The sequence below is a fragment of the Eurosta solidaginis genome, chromosome 5, assembly GCF_040869045.1.
Source record: "Eurosta solidaginis isolate ZX-2024a chromosome 5, ASM4086904v1, whole genome shotgun sequence".
Lineage (NCBI taxonomy): Eukaryota > Metazoa > Arthropoda > Insecta > Diptera > Tephritidae > Eurosta > Eurosta solidaginis.
In genome coordinates, this window is record NC_090323.1 from 40,843,311 (window position 1) to 40,862,793 (window position 19,483).

General features: G+C 37.1%; 1 protein-coding gene and 1 long non-coding RNA gene across 5 annotated transcripts in view; one reads left to right on the forward strand and one right to left on the reverse strand.

Moving 5' to 3' along the window:
* LOC137233968 (zinc finger protein ztf-16-like) overlaps positions 1–19,483 on the forward strand; it is a 67,518-nt gene that overhangs the window by 37,483 nt on the left and 10,552 nt on the right. Inside the window, exons 3-4 of one of the 4 annotated variants that reach the window (XM_067757546.1) lie at positions 1,842–2,106; positions 2,165–2,330. The exons of 1 other annotated variant lie outside the window; for it this stretch is intronic. In XM_067757546.1, coding sequence (XP_067613647.1) covers positions 1,842–2,106; positions 2,165–2,214 — 315 coding nt within the window. In that variant the 3' untranslated portion in view covers positions 2,215–2,330. Of the gene's footprint in view, positions 1–1,841; positions 7,662–19,483 lie in introns of those variants that run through there. 2 more of the 4 variants (XM_067757547.1, XM_067757544.1) reach the window with 2 other exon arrangements.
* LOC137233970 (uncharacterized) lies at positions 4,794–12,150 on the reverse strand. The gene is made up of 5 exons (XR_010947624.1): positions 10,774–12,150; positions 7,148–7,540; positions 6,046–6,710; positions 5,851–5,969; positions 4,794–5,769 (listed from the first exon to the last, which is right to left on the reverse strand). It is a non-coding gene; the product is annotated as an uncharacterized lncRNA (long non-coding RNA).

The following is a 19,483-nucleotide window of genomic DNA, read 5'->3' on the forward strand; positions in this document are numbered from 1 at the left end:
GTGAGATAAAAGTTCTTCTGTCATGCAAAGCCTGAAGACCAAGCAATTTGTGCCTGCTGGTATATGATGGGAGGCCGTCTCGCCAGTGAAGCATACGTAAAGCAATTTTTGTAAAAAAATGTTGAACTTTCTCAATTTTATAGGAGTTAGATTCATAGGAAGGATTCCATATTATTGAGCAATATCCAAGACCACTTCTGACCAAGGATATATAAAGTGCCTTCAACGTCATAGGGTCCTTAAAGTCCGTAACACCAGCGTCCACTGAACCCAACCATTGCACGGTGGGGTATTTGATCAATCTAGCTGGCCAAAACTAAAACGGCAGTTATTTCTGTTAAAAAAGTGGTTGTCTCACTTCATTGTTATGAAAGGAAATATTTGGCAGTAAATTCACGATGTTCCTCGCAGAATTACTATGGATCGACCCCACGGTTTCGGAGAGACCCGGGGTTATTTTTTGGCATTACATAAGATATGTATGTCAATATGGATATCAACGAAAGGTATTTTACTCCGCATTTCTATTGACACTTTAAAGTAGGGTTGCCACCTCACCTTTTTTAAATATCTTTGTATATCCACTACTATCTCGGAAACGGCTTAACTGACTTGAATCAATTTTGGTACATCGATATTGTATTACATTTTAAGACTTTTCACCTAGGTGTTGCCACTGAGGATATTTTCACAAGGTTGCCACCTTTTGCCAATAGGGGTATCGGTCTCTTACAAAATTGATCACTACTCAAAAAATCGCGGGTATACGCAGCCGTTTTTGTTATTAAACTTTGAAACAAACACAAGCTTATGTATTGCCAAAATATTACTGACATGATATGCCATGAAAAAAAGATATATCCTTTTGTTTACAAGGTTTTTAAAAAATTTAATATTGAAAAGTAGTAGTATTACAAGTAGAATAACTCAGTTAAAAAATGCGGTATAAAAAATCTAACATACGAATTAAAAACACATTTACCTATCCTAAAAGAAAATGTAACTAGATTTGATTAGGGCTAAACAAGTGAACAAGTATTTAGGTTAGAAGGGTATATTGCGTTTTAATCCAAAAATACATCGAATTGCATTAAATTTTTATACAACTTTAGATGTGCGCGGTTAGCTCCGTTGACGTTGCAGATGGGTTTCGAGGTAAGTATACTATTCAGTGGACATCTAGGAACGCCAGGGAGTACATTTAGAAAAAATTGGAATATTTTGAAAAATCGCCTTTTGGCCAGCTAGATTGATCAAATGTCCCACCGTGCATTGCAACAAATTTTGAAACAATGAAGTCAATGTGACTAGAAAAAGAGAGTTTGGAGTCAAGGATTACACCCAAGTCTTTACTCTTTCGGCAATGATTAAGAGATTTAGCATTTAGTTTGTAGATAAAGTATGTGGCAGTTGTCCTTTTGGGACAAGACACAACACAGCATTTGTTTGAATTTAAAAATAAATTATTGTCTGCGCACCATCCGGCAAAAGAGTACAGTACCGTTAGAAATAGTTTGACAAATAAAAGAGTCCGCAATAGCTGCTAGGTTAGCATACATGATTTATCTTTTTAAAAGCTTCTACACTCAAAAGTATTGCAACTAAGGTATCCTCATTCATATAAACAATTTTGCAAATTGTTGTGCTGGGAAAATTTAATAAATACAAATACAAAATATAAAAATGTAATACTTTCGTTTGCTTATTGAGCTGATAAATTTATCGGCCACTTTAACCGTCCTTTAAAATTTATTGATAGCTTTGAACTGAGGCAGTTGTACGCCTCAAATGCCGTTATAATAAATGAATAAAAAATCTTGACTAAATAAATTTATTTACAGCAACTGTCGCAAAACTCTGAATTACACACTTCAACGCCAAATCTAACTGCAGCGAAATCCTCAACTCGATTTCAATGTACGAAATGTATGAAACGTTTCAATACAAAATATCGACGTTCACTCGGCCAGTGTATCGGAAGGCCCTTCGCCTGTGTTGTTTGTCTAAAGCGTTATACTAATAGAGCGAATCTTAGACGACACCAATCACACAAACATAAAGGCCATCCAGAACTGAGACGCGATTCGGATTTATATAAATTTGAGTGTAAGATATGTTTGCAACGTTTTCAATATGAATCTTTATTAAATCAACACTCATTGAGTCATGTCAAGAAGACATCTTCAAGCACTTTTGCAACTCATTCAGTTCTGAAATCACACCAAAAACAAAAAAAGGTGCATAAACAGCATACAGAACTGATATTAGAGACTGTTCCAGAAGAATTTTTTTGCATATCTAATTGGGATTTTCTCCAACCCGAGAGTTAAAATAATCACATCTTCGGACTTTTTGTGTTGGCCAAAGAAGTCGTAATTGTTTAAATTTTTTTGATAAAAAAATATATGTGAACCAGACCTGTTAAATTTGAATTAACATTAGCAATCAATTAATTATTTTAATGGCCAATGATTATTTCAATTGTTTTCCGTAAAAAGCAATTACCAATTGATTACCATTAGAAAAAAAAAAATCATTATTTTTTCCGATTGTTGAAAAAAATCAAAAAATAATCAAAACTAACCAAAAAAAGGCCTTTTTGATTACTTTTGATTATTTTTGATTTTTTCGATTATTTTTTTTTTTTTTTTTTAATTTTTTTAAAATTTTTTTTTTAATTTTTTTTTTATATTTTTTGATTTCTTTTTGATCTTTTTTGATTATTTTTAATTATCAAAAAAAATTCTCGTTTGTTGCATGCACGAAATAATTTCTACATACAAGTACATTTTGGGATGCAATATTAAATCGTAACCGCTTATCGAGGCAAATATATACATGCAACATATAGGGCGAATGGTATTTGAGCGCTGATCTAAACATATTCACCGGTAAGTATATACACCTGCATAATTTGCCACACTCATTATATAAAATAATAACTATCCTCTATGGTTCAATCCTTAAGTCAAGCCAATTTTGTTTTGTATACAAAATTAATATATCCACTATTTTGCATTAAGTTATGGCTATGCACTGATTGTTTTGTACATACAAGTACATTGGAGGATGTACCGGTATTAAGCTGGGTCGATTTATTAACCTATATCGCGCTATCGATTTTTCGATAGGTTTTGGGCTAATAAAAAGAAAGTTCCACTAAGCATACCCAAAAAATAATTTTCGATCCTGCAAAATTTGAGTTTTTTGACTTTTTTTCTCTTTGATTTTTAAGGGTTTTTTCATGACCTACTTAAAAAATTTTCATTTGATTTTAAAATTTTCATGTATACCCTGTCCGACTCAAAATTGTCCGCTAAAAACTTTGGCGATAACAGTTTTTTGAAAAAAAAAAAATATTTTTTAGGTTTTGAGGAGTGTTTTGGTGAAAAAATTTATTTTTTCGCCATTTTTTTTTAAGGGTTTCTTCAGAAACGTGCAAAAGTGTTGCCGACGAAAACGAATTAGTCTCATAGTTCCTATCCTACTTAAAATTGTGCGATAAAAACGTTGGCATTAACAGTTTTTAAAAAAAAAAAATTTTTTTTTGGTTTTTGGGACTTGTTTTGGTCGAAATCGATTTTTTTCATTTTCAAGGCTCCGAATCATTTTTTATGTATATATTTCCGTTAGACCCACCAATAAGTATACCAAAATGATCAGGGAACGAGCTGAGTTGATTTAGCCATGTCCGTCTGTCCGTCCGTCCGTCCGTCTGTTCGCTTGTTTGAACGCAAACTAGTCCCTAAATTTTTGAGATATCTTGATGAAATTTGGGTAAGCAGGCATATTTTGATGGGGGATTTGACATTTGTCGGAATCGACCGGATCGGACCACTATAGCATATACCTCCCATACAACCGATTATTCAATAAGAGGGTTTTCGCCATTTCTGCCCCATTTCTGCCTCATTTTAACAGCTAGCAACATCAAATTTTACCACAAGCTTACGTATTGGGCATAGATGGTTGTCTGAAAAAATCGTCAAGATCGGACGTATTTATAATATACATATATCCCATACAACCGACTGTTCAGGTAAGAGGATTTTCATCATTTTTGTCGAAATCGATTTTTGGTCCGATTTGGACGATTTTTTCAGACAACCATCTATGCCCAATACGTAAGCTTGTGGTAAAATTTGATCTTGGCAGCTGTTAAAATGAGGCAGAAATGGGGTTTGTATGGGAGGTATGTGCTATAGTGGTCCGATCCGGTCAATTCCGACAAATGTCAAATCCCCCATCAAAATATGCCTGCTTACCAAATTTCATCAAGATATCTCAAAAATTGAGGGACTAGTTTGCGTTCAAACAAGCGGACAGACGGACGGACAGACGGAGATGGCTAAATCAACTCAGCTCGTCCCCTGATCATTTTGGTATACTTATTGGTGGGTCTAACGGAAAGCATATACATAAAAAATGATTTGGAGCCTTGAAAATTAAAAAAAAATCGATTTCGACCCAAACAAGTCCCAAAAACCAAAAAAAAAATTTTTTTTTAAAAACTTAATGCCAACGTTTTTATCGCATAATTTTAAGTGAGATAGGAATTATGAGGCAAATTGGTTTTCATCGGCAACACTTTTGCACGTTTCTGAAGAAACCCTTAAAAAGAATGGCGAAAAAATAAATTTTTTCACCAAAACACTCCTCAAAACTCAAAAAATATTTTTTTTTTTCAAAAAACTGTTATCGCCAAAGTTTTTAGCGGACAATTTTGAGTCGGACAGGGTATACATGAAAATTTTAAAATCAAATGAAAATTTTTTAAGTAGGTCATGAAAAAAACCTTAAAAATAAAAGAAAAAAAGTCAAAAAACTCAAATTTTGCAGGCTCGAAAATTATTTTTTTGGGTATGCTTTGTGGAACGTTTTTTTCCTGAGCCCAAAACCTGTCGAAAAATCGAGGGCGCGATATGGGTTAACTTTCGTCCATGCAAATCAACCCAGCTTAACCGGTATATCGTGAGCGCTTATCTAGGCATATGGGTACATGTATGTACATACGCACCTACAAATTATCGTATCTATAAGTGTTTCCGATGAATACCTGGGGAGTGCGTATTGTTTTATGAAAAAACAATATGCGCAAACAATATGTATGAGTAATACTACTTAGGTTGATGGTTGACAGCTTCACTTCCAACTGGAGCGATCCTCTAAGTTGTCATTCATCATCATGATTAGTTGTCTAACCAAAGGTTGTTATATCCCAGATAAATTTATTAACAGATGTCCTTGTACATTAGATTAAAACTTCTTTTTATTTCCTTATGATTACGCCTAGGATATTTTCTATATAATCTTAAGTTGTGCATAGTGAGCCATATTTTTAGTATTAACAACGGAAATTACAGAAAATTGAGGTTCCGTCCCAATCTAATGTACATGTTCAATGGTACAGTTAGGAAATGTAAGCTTTAGTAATTTCATGTTATTTTTTATTAATTCTATATATATGTGTTTTTGTAAACACAAAAATTGCACAAGTTGATGTTTTAAAAGAAAGTAGTGATGTTATGAAATGTGTGTCTAATTATTTGCATCAATTAAAAATTGTTTCATTAAATTAACATTGCCAGAAATAACGATATTTCGATGGAAATCAAAACTTAAAAGAAAATAAAATAAGAGATATTTATGTATATTCATTATCTAAAAGTTGTTTTAACCATTATAACAAATTTGCATTTACTTTCAATAAATTTAAGGTTTCGAATGAAACGTCCGACAAAGACTGACGCCTTGGAGCATTTATAATTCCTGCAAAGAAAAATAGTCGCTCAACAGGAGCAGAAAAAGTTAAAGGCGTGCTGAAGAGTTATGCAGCTTCTTTCAACGCACCTCGTGTTTTCCAAATGTCCATGCTAGTACATGAATCACCCAGATAGCTATACAGCTCATTTTGTACCAAATTTTTCAGCCCACCTTTTGTTGGAGAACACTGGAAATATTTTCGTCGTCTGGAAATAAAACAATTAAGCTTTTAAAATAGGTATTTTCAATTTGATATGCACAGGCGAATGTGTGTATATATACTGTCATCAAAACTGAAATATGCACTCCGCGTTGTAGAACACTCTGTTTTTATGTAATCGTTAGGGAAAGAAATTTTTCCATTGTGGATGTGCAAATTTATTGTTTGCAATACTCTTCTTAAAATGTTTTCTTCGCTGGCTTCTTTGTTGTCCTTTTGCAATACTCTTAACCAGTTTAACTTAACATCAGGTGTCAAAACCGATGCAGTGATGGCAATGTTTGCTTCAGATGACAAATTAAAAAAATATCGAATCCTTGCCTTAAACGCATCTCCAGTTTTCCAGCAACAAAACAGAGCAGATTGTTATTTATTTTACTTATTTTCATTAATTTGTTACTTAAGGTCATAAGTATAGGTAAAAGATATCCATAAAATACATTTTCTTCGTCTTGTAAAATGTCCAAAGCTTCGGAAATTAGCTTCATTAAAAATATAAAACACTCCAAATAATCAATCTCCTCCAACGATATATGCGGAAGACTTAGTCAGCGTTAAGCTCGTTCAGAGTTTCCTTATAACAAAGAAGCTTTGCAACAGAATCGTAGAGGGAGTTCCAGCGTGTAATCACTGGTACAATCAACGAACAGCCTAAAGTCTCTATAATTATTTCCGAGGACTTTGGCCACTTACATTTCTCCCACAAATTATTGCAATTTTCAAAAACCTGTAAAAAAAAGTGCGTTTCATATGTGTGATAATCGAAAACATACTTAGAGTGACGAGTGTGACTTATGATAAGCCAGTTAAATAAAAAACGAAAAATTTTAATTTTTGCTTTGGGCGCACTATATTAAGTGGGATCTATTCAATCTAAAGGCAATAATGTGGCACCATTGTATAAAGTTATCACCATACTAATTCCGATGCACGCAAAAATAGCATTAAACTTTAAACAAGTTTTATTAATGAATGGTATGACGTAAATTATGTAAACTAATTTCATACCCGTTTCTGGAAAGTTCGAAAATTCAAAAAAGTACAATGTGAGCTCGTGTCTTGAGCCTTTGGTTTTTCTTAAGGAATATTTAAAAAATATTAAACTAGCACACAAAATAAAAAAAGTAAACTGCTCCATGAGTTGTTTTAATTTAAAATATTTACCATTGTATGTCTGCTATACAGAGAATCGTTGCTCTTTAAAATTTTCATGTAATCACTTGTTGCTGGAAAATTTAAAGTGTGGCTCGAACATCGGTGGTGTTTTCCCAAAAAGTCATCATTTCAGTTCGGTAACTCTTCCTCGTTTTCGTCTGCAAGTTGCTCGAAGCTTTCGTCGATTGCATAATCTTTAAACACTTTGACAAAATTAGACCCGTTATCAATAACTGTCATAATTACATTACAGCAGTTAAGGCCGAATGTATTATCGATGTCTTTGATCATTTGAGCAATTTTTTCCGCAGAATGTACTCCCTTTATCCTTTTACATGCCAGTGCCATTGATTTTCTCTCAAAATTTTCCGATACCCAATGGGATGTATATCCCAAACAGAGCTGTAAAAAGATTGAATCAATTGAGTGTGCATTCTCTCAGCATTCTTTTAAAAAATTGTGATTTTTTGGTTGCATATTATAAATCTCCATTCCTGAATGGCTCAAAATACTTTAACTCAAAGCTAAAGTGTGTGTTATTGAATGGTAAAATATAATCCAATATAGAGTGGGAATGTAGGAACCATTCCCAATCTTTAATGAATGTAAACTTGAAATGAATGCACACTTTTTCTTCCATTCAGTACTAAATACTTTTTCGCCAAGGTTATTTTTTGGTATACTCTCATTGCCATCAGATATGTTAAATCAATTTAGGAGTTGGGTGCAAAGAAGGCGAAAAATTTATCAATAGAAATAATAGCGCCTTCTAATTATTCAAGTATTAAATCATTATTTTTGAAAAGAAAGAAGCATTTACTGGCATACTGCGATTTTAACATTTCGAAAACCGCCACATAATCATCATCACTCAATTATGATGAATGTTATCAAAGGTTTCACCGAGATTCGAATCGAGAATCACACGGTGAAACTGCAGTAGCATTAAATCATCGCAATATGCCAGTAAATGTTTCTTTCTTTTCAGTTTCTCTTAAACTTCGCAAAGACAATCTATTGCTTTCTTGTTATATGTCAAAATGGTTCTATATGTCCTACTTATTTTACTATTGTAGTAAAATGTATTTTGTAAATGAACATATTGTGCATTGACCAAATAGAGTAAATTGTGGATATTTTTTGTCGATAATATAAAAAAACAGATACTTGAGTGTGCCATTTAAATTTAAATACATCAAAGTACATAGGTCTATCGGCGATTTCGTTGGAGCTTCTTAATTCCGAGAATTTCGATAAATATATGTCTAATTCCATCGTCCTACAGCGATTCAGGCTTTTTCTATTCACCTGAGTCACCTTCCCAGTTTTCCTTCATATGTGCCACAAAAAAAAATGTTTCATTGGGAGAAACTCTTCAGAGGTTATTAATTTCCCTCCTCACAAAGAGATTGACTGGCTCCATCGGACTACAGTTTTTTACAGCTGATGTTTTGACAGTGTTTGACGGAATATAAATATAGGACCCGAGTGATTGAGAAGGCTCATTATTAGTCTCTCTGCCTATTTGCATGGCATTTGTATGTATGTATGCAGATTTGTATTCAAGGTTAATTTTTTTGCTATCAAAAAAGTTACAACTACCTTTATAGCCTACTTTAAATGACTGTAATTACAAACTATTGTGTTTAGAAGAATATTTTTCTTAGAAGAAAGAGAAAAATAATATATTGCTATTGCAATTTGCAAACTCACAGTATAGATACAATATTTGACCATAAACCGCTAGGAAGTATATATGAAGGAACTTAAGAGCTTTTATAATATATAACTTTCAATTGTTTAATCAACAATTAAGGACGTTCAAATGTAGATTAGTACTTTTTCATGCAAGCCTTTTATATGCCACATTGGCAACACTTATTTAGAACGATGACAATTTTAGGAACAGGGATGTTAAAACCTTTGTCATTTGCTTTTTTTATTATAAAATGTTTAGGAAAATTTCAATAAGTATACTTTTCCAGTTAACTTCTTTGTGCTTTATTACCATTGAAATATCGAAAAAAACTGGTCACTACGGACAATAATTAAATTTTTGTGTAGATATTTTAAAGTGGCTTTAATTAAATGCAACCATGTGATATTTGAGCGGGTTTTGTGCATGTACGACATTTTTCATAACTGATTGGTACTAGAAAAGTGTGTGCACACTCAGCAAAGGCTGCATTCATTTGAATGCTTATTCTGTGTTGAAAAATGTTTGTGTTTCATTCAATTACTTCATTCTTTCTTCGAATGAGTTGAGGAGTGCATTCTTTTTTTTTCCACTACTGAATGAAGAATGGGTTAACTTTTAAGCCACATTCCTTAACAAGAAATGAATGAATGAAGAGCAAGCATTCTTAAATCAATGATTTAAAATTTCAAATGAATGCACAGTTTTAAAGCTATGATCCCAAAAAGCTTCGATGGTTTCCCGACTAGATATAACTTGTACAAAAATATTTTTCCATAGATATATTTTGCTTTATTTTTGTCAACATCTTGCCGTACATACCATCCAGATTTTTCACAGCTGTTTGCCTACTCATTACCTTAAGCCCTGTGTCTGCAAATAAATCTATAAATGACTTTTTGTCTACTATGGACACTGGCAAAGCGCAATCAACAATAGCTTTTAAAAGTTTGTTATCAAAGCGATCTTGAGAACTGGAATAAGCCACGTTCCCGTCCTTAAGATTTTTATATTTTCGATAAACATCAGTGTGTTTCGCTTTCAAATGAGTTATACAGTTTGAAGATACATCTCCAGTTCCTCGTATTACGCGACCACAAGTTGAACATTTTGCGTTTGTAAAAAATTTGTTATTTTCATTAAACTAAATGGAAAACATTTAAATTTATTAAAATGGCTTTCGCATTTGAGCAAGAAGATGGAATTAAATATGTAATTTATCATCCCAAAAATTGTTTTTAATTTAATGGTGTGTACACGTATTTGCGCATTTACACCCTCTAGCTGTGAACTAAATGCCATTTAAAATATCAGCAGAAGATGTTTGATAAAGGGCATGGATTTACGGCCATGACAAAATTCTTGTCAAACTAGGTATCTTGCTAAGACTAGAACAATGTGGAATTGATCCATCATTGTAGTAGCAATACAGGAGTATTCCATGTGTATAAAAAATAAGCATTGTTTAAGTTTCACTTAAGTTGCGGGTACCTATGGGCTACTTACTTCCCACTTTTCTTTTACTTTAAGTTCAATTTAAACACTTACACCTTTTCTTCTATAACAAATTCACAATTTTATTGAGGACTGTGTTTGAAAAATGCAAATTACAATTTTGGATTCGCACTCAGAATAGAATAAATTAATGTGCGCGCTCAACGATAACTGCGCTCACTCCGTTTTGCTGCTGACGGTTGAGCCTTGGGTTTTTTACTTCTTTACGTATGTATATGTACATATGTATACTTAAGGTACGGACATGACAAAGAAGCGGTATTCTTCCAATTTGGTTTAATAGATTTTACATTAGGGCGTTCGAATTTATGATATAAAAATTTTTAGGTGAGTATAAATTTACAGGTGAGTATGAGTTTAAGGTAAGTATATGTATATATGTATTTTATTTCATAAAATTAGTTCATTGGCTATATATACATACCTATATGAATAGTTAATTTTATAGAATTCAGGTAAGTATAAGAGTATATGTATATATAAAAATTCGAAAATGATCATATTTAAAATTCGATTAAATTTTCTTCCTCCATGTCTTCAACATGGCGCCGGGCCTGCGAAGTGGACGAATGCAGGAGTTCTTTAAGCTGATCGAGCGTACTCTTCGCTTGGTTGACTAACTTCCTCAGATTACGTTGGTTGGCGCTGCGGCTCTGTAAGCGCGCCGCTGGTCGTTCAATTGCACGCTGCCTGGTTCTTCCACGTCGGTCATCACGCCTATGGCGTGTGGGTGGTGGTGTCGGACGTCGATTACGTGTTGCTGTTGCAATATTAGGCCGATGCAATAGCGTGTGATGAGCTCTGCCACAGTGGCGGCAGCTGCCGGTGGAAGTGCACGCCCCTGTGGTGTGAGATGTGGCTAAGCAGTTTATGCAGTAGCGATGGACGCGTGCAGACTCATATCGCTCTGCTGGAGTCATGGCCAAAAACGTATGGCAATGGCGCAAAGAGTGGGAGCGGCAACACAGCCTGCATTTTCCGCGCTCCATTATGAGCTCTGTGGAGAAATTTGAGAGAAAAGAAAAAAAAAGAAAACGAAAACAGAGGAATTAGCTGTGATATTAAAAGAGAAGGGTGGCAAGGGGATTTGGAGGGATAGGGCACAGGACGTGTGTGAGAGGGGGGCTATGCCATGGGTAATAAACATATCTTTGTAATGTTGCGCCTAATTGTGCCGTTCTGGGTGTGAATGTCGACGACGCGAACATTCTCGTCAGGTCCTACGTGTAGGTTTGAAATTCCACCTAGTCGCCATTCGTTGGGAGGCAGAAGGTCGTCTTTGATGACGACTAGGTCCCCTACCTTGACGTTGGGTTCTCGGGCCTTCCATTTTTGACGCTTATGCAATTCCTTTAAATATTCATTTTTCCAGCGATTGCTGAATTGATGGTGAAGGACTTTCAGTTTTTGCCATCGGTGGAGGAGGCTAAGATTGTCGGGATTGGGTTCTGGGAGAGACAGCAGGGGGGCTCCCCGCAAAAAGTGGCCTGGGGTCAAGACGAGTAAATCATGGGGGTCTTCGGACATTGGAGAGAGCGGTCTAGAATTGAGGACCGCTTCAATGCGAACTAGAAGTGTCGAGAACTCTTCAAACGAGAATTCATGGTTTCCGGCAACTTTGTGGAAGTGTATTTTGAAGCTCTTCACTGCTGCTTCCCAGAGACCGCCCATGTGAGGAGCGTAAGGGGGGATGAACTGCCAAGAGAGGCCATGCAGAGCGTATTTGTCGGCTATGTCCGAGGCGATAGTTCTTTCTGAATTGCTCGTTGAGCCCCGACGAACGTTTTTCCATTATCTGACATCATCTTATGAGGCAGGCCGCGGCGACCGGAAAAGCGAGCAAAAGCGGCTCTAAATGCTTCCGTTGTTAGGTCCGAACAGGCTTCTAGGTGAATAGCCTTGGTAGAGAAGCAGACAAACACACAGACGTAAGCCTTTGTGTGGGAGGCTCGACGTAGTGGGGAGGTTTTGACGAGAAACGGGCCGGCAAAATCGACACCGGTTGTGTGAAAGGGTAAGGTATATGTCGTCCATTCCGCTGGTAGAGCAGCCATTATCTGCGACTTCATCTTTTGCTTGTACACCGTACATGGTTTGTAATTAGAAATACAGGATTTTATTTTGAGCTTTAATCTAGGGATGTAGTATTCTTGTTGTACCATTTGTACCATGAGTTGTTTTTCTGCATGGAGAAGCTTTGAGTGTAGGAAATTGAGAAACAGTATGCAGAACCTGGAAGTTTCCGGAATTATTATAGGGTAACGCTCGTTGTCGCTCATAGGGGCCTTACTGAGCCGCCCATTCACGCGTAGGAGGCCCTTGGCGTCGAGCATAGGATTCAGGGATAAGAGAGAGCATTTTTTACTTATGGGTTTAGATGCTTTTAATAGTGAAATCGTGTCTCCATAATGCATTTGTTGAGCTTGGAGGATAAGCCGTTCCTTTGTGTGTGTGATTTCCGCGTGAGAAACCGAGCTTGTCGGGGGGATTGGGAGTCCTTTTGCCTTATGAATGAAGCGGTAGACGAAGGACATTACGCGCAGCGCACGAGCATAGGAGGAGAAGCGTTCCAGCAAATCGATGCTTTCAGTGGTGTGAAGAGTGACGATTGGTTTCTGTTCTAGGGGGGGTGTCGGTTTAGGCGTGGTGTTTGGCCAGAACTGAGAGGGTTTGGCTAATCATTCGGGTCCGTTCCACCAGAGTGGGCAGTCGACTAAGTCTTGGGGCCGAAATCCTCGAGTTCCTAGATCAGCTGGGTTGTCCTTGCTGGCTACATGTTTCCAAGTCGCGTTGTTTACATTTTTGATGATCTGAGAGGTGCGGTTTGCAACGTAGGTTTTTCACATATGGGGTGGCTTTTCTAGCCATGCTAACACTATCGAAGAATCCGTCCATAATGTTAGTTCGTGAGGTGGTAGCTTTAGCTGAAGTCGAACTTGTTTTATTAATTTAGAGAGAAGAACTGCTCCGCAAAGTTCCAGTCGGGGGAGACTGACCGTTTGTAAGGGAGCGACTTTACTTTTCGCCACAAGCAGGTGACAAGCGTATACGTTTGGAGATTGCTGTGTTCTTATGTATACACAGGCGCAGAAGGTTTTTTCAGAGGCGTCTGAGAAACCGTGTAATTGAGTGGGTATGTCGGGGGAGAGTTGAACCCAACGGGGAATTTTTATGTCGCTTATTGCCGTGAGGTTTTCGTGAAATTCCGTCCATTTTTGAAGAGCGCTGGCTTTTACTTCTTCATCCCAGTCAGTTCCCTTCATCCATAGCTGCTGCAGTAGGATTTTTGCTGTGATCATAATTGGCGATAGCCATCCTGCCGGGTCGAAAAGTTTCGCTACCGCCGACAGAATTTGCCTTTTCGTTCGCGAATTATTCGACGGACTGGGGTCGTAGGAGTACGTGAAGGAATCTGTAAGGGCATTCCATCTTATTCCAAGCGTTTTGGTGGAGCTGGAGTCCTGGAATTTGAGGAAATCTATGTCCAACAGATCTGAGTGGGATATGCCTTCGAGTAGTTTTGGGTGATTGGCCGTTATTTTTCTGAGAGGGAATCCTCCCGATTTGAGCGCTTCGATGACTTGGGTCATGGAGTCGAGTGTGGACTGTATTTCATATCCGCCGGTGAGTATGTCATCTACATATGTTTCATGCAGAAGTACATTGTTGGCTAGCGGGTATTCTTCTTTTGTGTCTTCTGCTAATTGGCGTAGTGTTCTAATCGCGAGGTAGGGTGAGCAGTTGACACCAAAGGTGACTGTTTTTAACTTGAAATCTTCAAGCTTGGAGTTAGAAGATCTACGAAAGAGGGTTCGTTGATAATCTTGATCTTCTGGGTAGACGATAATTTGGCGGTACATTTTTTCTATGTCACCGCTGAAAACAAATTTATAGAGGCGCCACTGTAGGATTATCAGCATTAAGTCATTTTGAAGTGTGGGGCCGGTGTGTAATATGTCATTCAATGAGTTTCCGGAGTGAGTTGGTTTGGAGGCATTGAAGACTACTCGTACTTTTGTGGTTTTACTATCGGGTTTTATAACCGCGTGGTGAGGCAAATAAAAGGAGAAGTATTTACCTTTGTTAATAACTTCGTGAGGTGAAGTTGGCTCCATGTGGTCCAGAGTTAAGTATTCTTCTAATACTTCAGAGTACTTTTCTCTTAACTCTGGTCTTTTCTCTAGGGTTCTTTCTACGCTGATGTATTGCTGCTGGGCTGCGGGTCGAGAGTGGCCGAGAGCTATAGTTTCGGGAAAACCTTGTTTGAAGGGGAGTTTGACCATGTATCTACCGTCTCCTTTCCGAACGGTGGTTTTTTTGTACAGCTCTTCGCAAAATGTATCATCGTCTGTTATGGGTGAGGAAGTTGGAACCTCTTCTTGTTCCCAGAATCTTTTGAGCAGTTCATTTAGAGAATTATCTGGATTATCAATTACGTGGGTGGAGAATGCCGAAATTTGTTCGTTAACCGGACCACTTAGTATCCATCCAAATATTGTTTGTTGTGCGATAAGGGTTCCTGCCACGTTAGTTTCCAGGCCGTTTAGCAGAATTTGAGGGATTACATCACTACCAAGCACCATGTCAATTCTTCCTGGGGAGAAGCAATTGGGGTCTGCCAGAGATAGTGAAGAGAACTTCTGGAAGTCCACGTTTTTGGCTTTGAATGATGGTAAGAAGTGAGTTAATTGCTGCAGGATTATCGCATGAGTTGGGATTTGAGTTGCTAAGTCGTCTGAGCAAATAGTCATCAGACAAGTCTTATTTGAATTTTGGACTACGCGTCCGCCCATCCCTGATATTCGGTAACTGTTTTTTTGTGTGGGTAGACCAAGTAGCTTTTGTATACGAGAGGACACAAAGGTTTTTTCGGAGCCTTGGTCTATTAGTGCGCGGAGCTTGAATATTTCTCCTCTGTGGAGAATGGGAACCATCGCAGTTGGCAGTAAGGTTTTTTCCTTGCTGCTAGCGAAGTGAGAGTGAACATTAATCTCGTTTTGAGAGGTTGAGGAGGCTTGATTTTGTGTTGCCTTATTTTGGAGCTTCGCGGCTTGTGCGGAGGTAGAGGGAGCCTCGTTGATGTTTAGCTCTTGAGGTTTAACCCTTGTTTGGTTATTACGTGACGAGGGACGATGATTGTTGGAGTTGACCGATGGAGTGGTCTGATAGTGGAGGAGAGAGTGGTGTCTCTTTTGGCAATATACACATTTGAAGTTGCTCTTGCACTCGGACTCCAGATGAGAAAATGCTAAGCAGTTTTTGCAATAATGATTTTGTTTAACAAAATTGTTCCGCTCCGCGACACTGAGTTGTTTGAATTTTATGCAATTCATCATAGAATGATTCGAATTGCACAATTTACAGGATGCCTGTCGAGTCGATTCGCTATGATATGAGTGGGACTTATTTTTGAAGTTGTTCGACTGATTTTGGGGTGTTGAAGCTCGGTTGTTGAAGCTCGCATTTGGGTGGCGAGGTTTGCTTGGCCGATACGTACCGAGCCGTTCAAATACTTCACAGCGCGTCGTTAGGAACTTGTCCATTTCAGACCAGAGTGAAAGTTCTTTCCTGGACTCTACCGATTGTTCCCATAAGGCGAGAGTTTCATTGGGGAGCTTCGAGGCGCATAAATATATAAGGATGGGATCCCAGTTGTTGGTGGGGACATTGTTTAAATTTAGAGTTGAGATGCAGTTATTTATCGTGGTTTGGATCTCTTGGATCCTTTCACCATTTTCATAAAACACGGGCTGCATATTCAATAGAGTCTTTAACTGACTGTCTACGAGAATTCTACGATTCTCGTATCTGGACTTGAGTGCCCCCCAGGCTAGTTCGAAATTTTGATCGTTGAGGGGATATTTTTGGATGATTAGGGCCGCTTTACCACGGGTTTTTTGTCTCAAGTGGTACAGTTTTTGTGCAGGGGATAATTTGGGGTGGTTTATGTAAACCGCTGTAAACATGTCCCTAAATGACGGCCATGTTTCGTAGCCCCCGTGGAACACTTCAGTATCGCATGCAGGAACTTTGAGATAGGGTTCAGACCTGGGCATTATCAGTGGCACCATGGGTTGTCCTTGGCTGATGGGGTTCGGCTCCAGTTGCGTGAGCAGCTCGTTCATCCTGGTCCTTGTGTTCAGTGTAGTCTCCATCACTTTGTCATAATTTTCGTCCAGTGTTGACAGGGCGCTGGCATCTGTGACGTTCATATGTGCTGCTTCGTATGACCGTTGTACTGCGATTACGAGTCTGTTGAGTTCCTCCATATATGTCTGCAAACCGGGTTTAGTGTGATCGGCCTCAGAGATATTCCACCATTTGTCGCATATCCTGTCGAGTTTTCCTATTTCGAAAAGGGATTTCCTCAAGAATTCTTCTTCTTCTGTCTGGGACCTGCTCCGAGTCTTGGTACCTTTGGGTAGCGCTAGTTTCTCTGTTTTGTCGTCAGTCATTCCGATGCTGAGGGTTTTTGCTCAAAATACAAAAACTTGTTGCGAGACTCTTTGATTTGGGAGGTCAAAGCTAATGTTCGCTTATGCGACAGGAAGTGTATCAGAGGTACACGAGAGGGTATTTTCGAGGTGTGTATTTGGAGTACACAAAAAATATTACGATGCGAAAGCTTTTTTATTATATAAAATATATTGAGGAATATATTTCTATAATTGTTTTAGGGGTTGGGGTTTATTTTAAAAAAATTAATACAAAATGTTTCCTTCGCTTTTATGTGTTTTTGTCCCACTGTATTTTTGATACAAATTTTATTTGCTGTGGCCCACTGTGGGGATTTTGTTAGCGGCACTTATTTCGGTGACTATATATATGTATGTACAAGTATATTGGTGCACTTAATTGCTATGTTAACGGGGGTGGGCTCGTGCACTTGGCTCAGCGCTTCTGAGTCCAAGTGTATGTACGTATATTTGTATGTTACAGTTATTGAGTTGAGCGAAATTGCTATGCTAATGGTGGTGAGGTTATGCACTTGTCTCAGCGCTTCTGAGCACAAATGAATATATGTAATATATATGTGTATACAGCTTATGTAGTTTAACGGAGGTAAAATTATGCACTTGTCTCAGCGCTTCTGAGTACAAGAAAAAATATGTAAGTAAATGATTTTTTTTTTCTTTTGAGGCTAATGAGGCAAGAGTGTTATTAGGCGAATATTATTGAACCGAATTTAAGTCTTTGGTAAATGCCTGCATACATATGTAAGTATGCAAAAATTTTGGCTGTTGTTGGGCTAGACTGATGTGAAAAACCAACGGAGAATATGTGTACGGGTGAGTTAATAATTTGTTGAGGTAAATAAGGGGATTTTAATAGTTTCTTTTCAGGGGCATTCAAGGGAAGGCAAACGGGGTATATACGTGGTTTATATATGTATATACATATATATGTAAGTATTTGAAACTGTGTGATTTATATATCTTAGCGGATTATAGAGGCTTGCGTTGGGGGATTAAGAGATTTTTTTGTTTTTTTTGAGTTTATATTTTATATAGCAAATATGAGAACATGAGAGGTTTCTCGAGAAATGCTTTAGAGGTCCGCTAGGTTATACAAATCTGTGTATGTGTAGTAGGAAAATTTTTTTTTCTGCACTTACTTTTTGCTTGGGATACCTTCTATTTACCGTACGCTGCTGTTCAGAGATTTTTCTGGTGTTGGTAATGGGGAAATGCTGCTAGTGCTGTTAACGGGATCTGCTGCTGGTGCTGGTGTCGGATCCGCTGCTTGTGTGGATAGCGGATTATTCTGTCTGTGCTGGTAACTTTTCCTGCTTCTTGTGGACTGTACCTTCCGCTCGGCTGTTCGATGATTAAAAAAAATTTTTTTTTTTTTTTTTCTGATTTTTATTTTATTGTTTCAGGTTCGGTACCCTCCTTTGATTGTCACTTTTAAAATTTCATATTTTTGTGTTGGGCTCACTAACCTCTTTTGAACGCACTGAGCACGCTAATCTTATTTATTTTCAGCTCTTTTAAAGAATTTTGCAATTTTTTGATTATTTTTTTCGTTTTTATATCAACTCACTTTAAACGTATTATTGTTGTGCGAGTTTTTACTGAGCACCTTACCCTTACTTTCTTTGTATTTTCAGGTTTTCATGGGCACCCTATTTTTATTTTCTGGTTTTTTATGGGCACCTTATTTTTATGTTTTCAGGTTTTCACAAGCCCATTTATTTTTCTATATTGTATATCTCAGGCTTTTTCGGAGCACCTTATTAAAATATTTTCTTTATATTTTCAGGTTTTGACCGTGCACCTTATTTTTTATTTTCAGGTTGTACGAGCACTTTATTAAAAATATTTTCCTTTTATTTTCAGGTTTTACGAGCACCTTATTAAAAATATTTCCTTTTATTTTCAGGTTTTACGAGCACCAAAATATTTTCCTCTTATTTTCAGGTTTTCACAGTCCCCCTTATTTTTCTTTCAGGTTTTTTACGAAGCACCTTATTGTTTAATATAAAATTTGCTTTTGTTTTTCAGATTTCTTAACATAGCGTTTTGGTTTTCTTTATCAATTTAAAATTTGCTTTTTCTTTTTCAGATTTATTGGTATTCCGCAGCACTTAAATTTTTGGGCACTTTTTCATGTTTTCGGCTTTTTTCTTTTAAAAATGTTCCCTTAGAGCAAACTATAGCCTTTTCTAGTGCTTCGTTTTTTTTTTTTTTTTTTTGGTTTAAATTTATATTTCCACTTTGGCTGGCGAGAGGACCATGTTTAAGCTTCACTTAAGTTGCGGGTACCTATGGGCTGCTTACTTCCCACTTTTATTTTACTTTAAGTTCAATTTAAACACTTACACCTTTTTTTCTATAACAAATTCACAATTTTATTGAGGACTGTGTTTGAAAAATGCAAATTACAATTTTGGATTCGCACTCAGAAAAGAATACATTAATGTGCGCGCGCTCAACGATAACTGCGCTCACTCCGTTTTGCTGCTGACGGTTGAGCCTTTGGTTTTTTTACTTCTTTACGTATGTATATGTACATATGTATACTTAAGGTACGGACATGACAAAGAAGCGGTATTCTTCCAATTTGGTTTAATAGATTTTACATTAGGGCGTTCGAATTTATGATATAAAAATTTTTAGGTGAGTATAAATTTA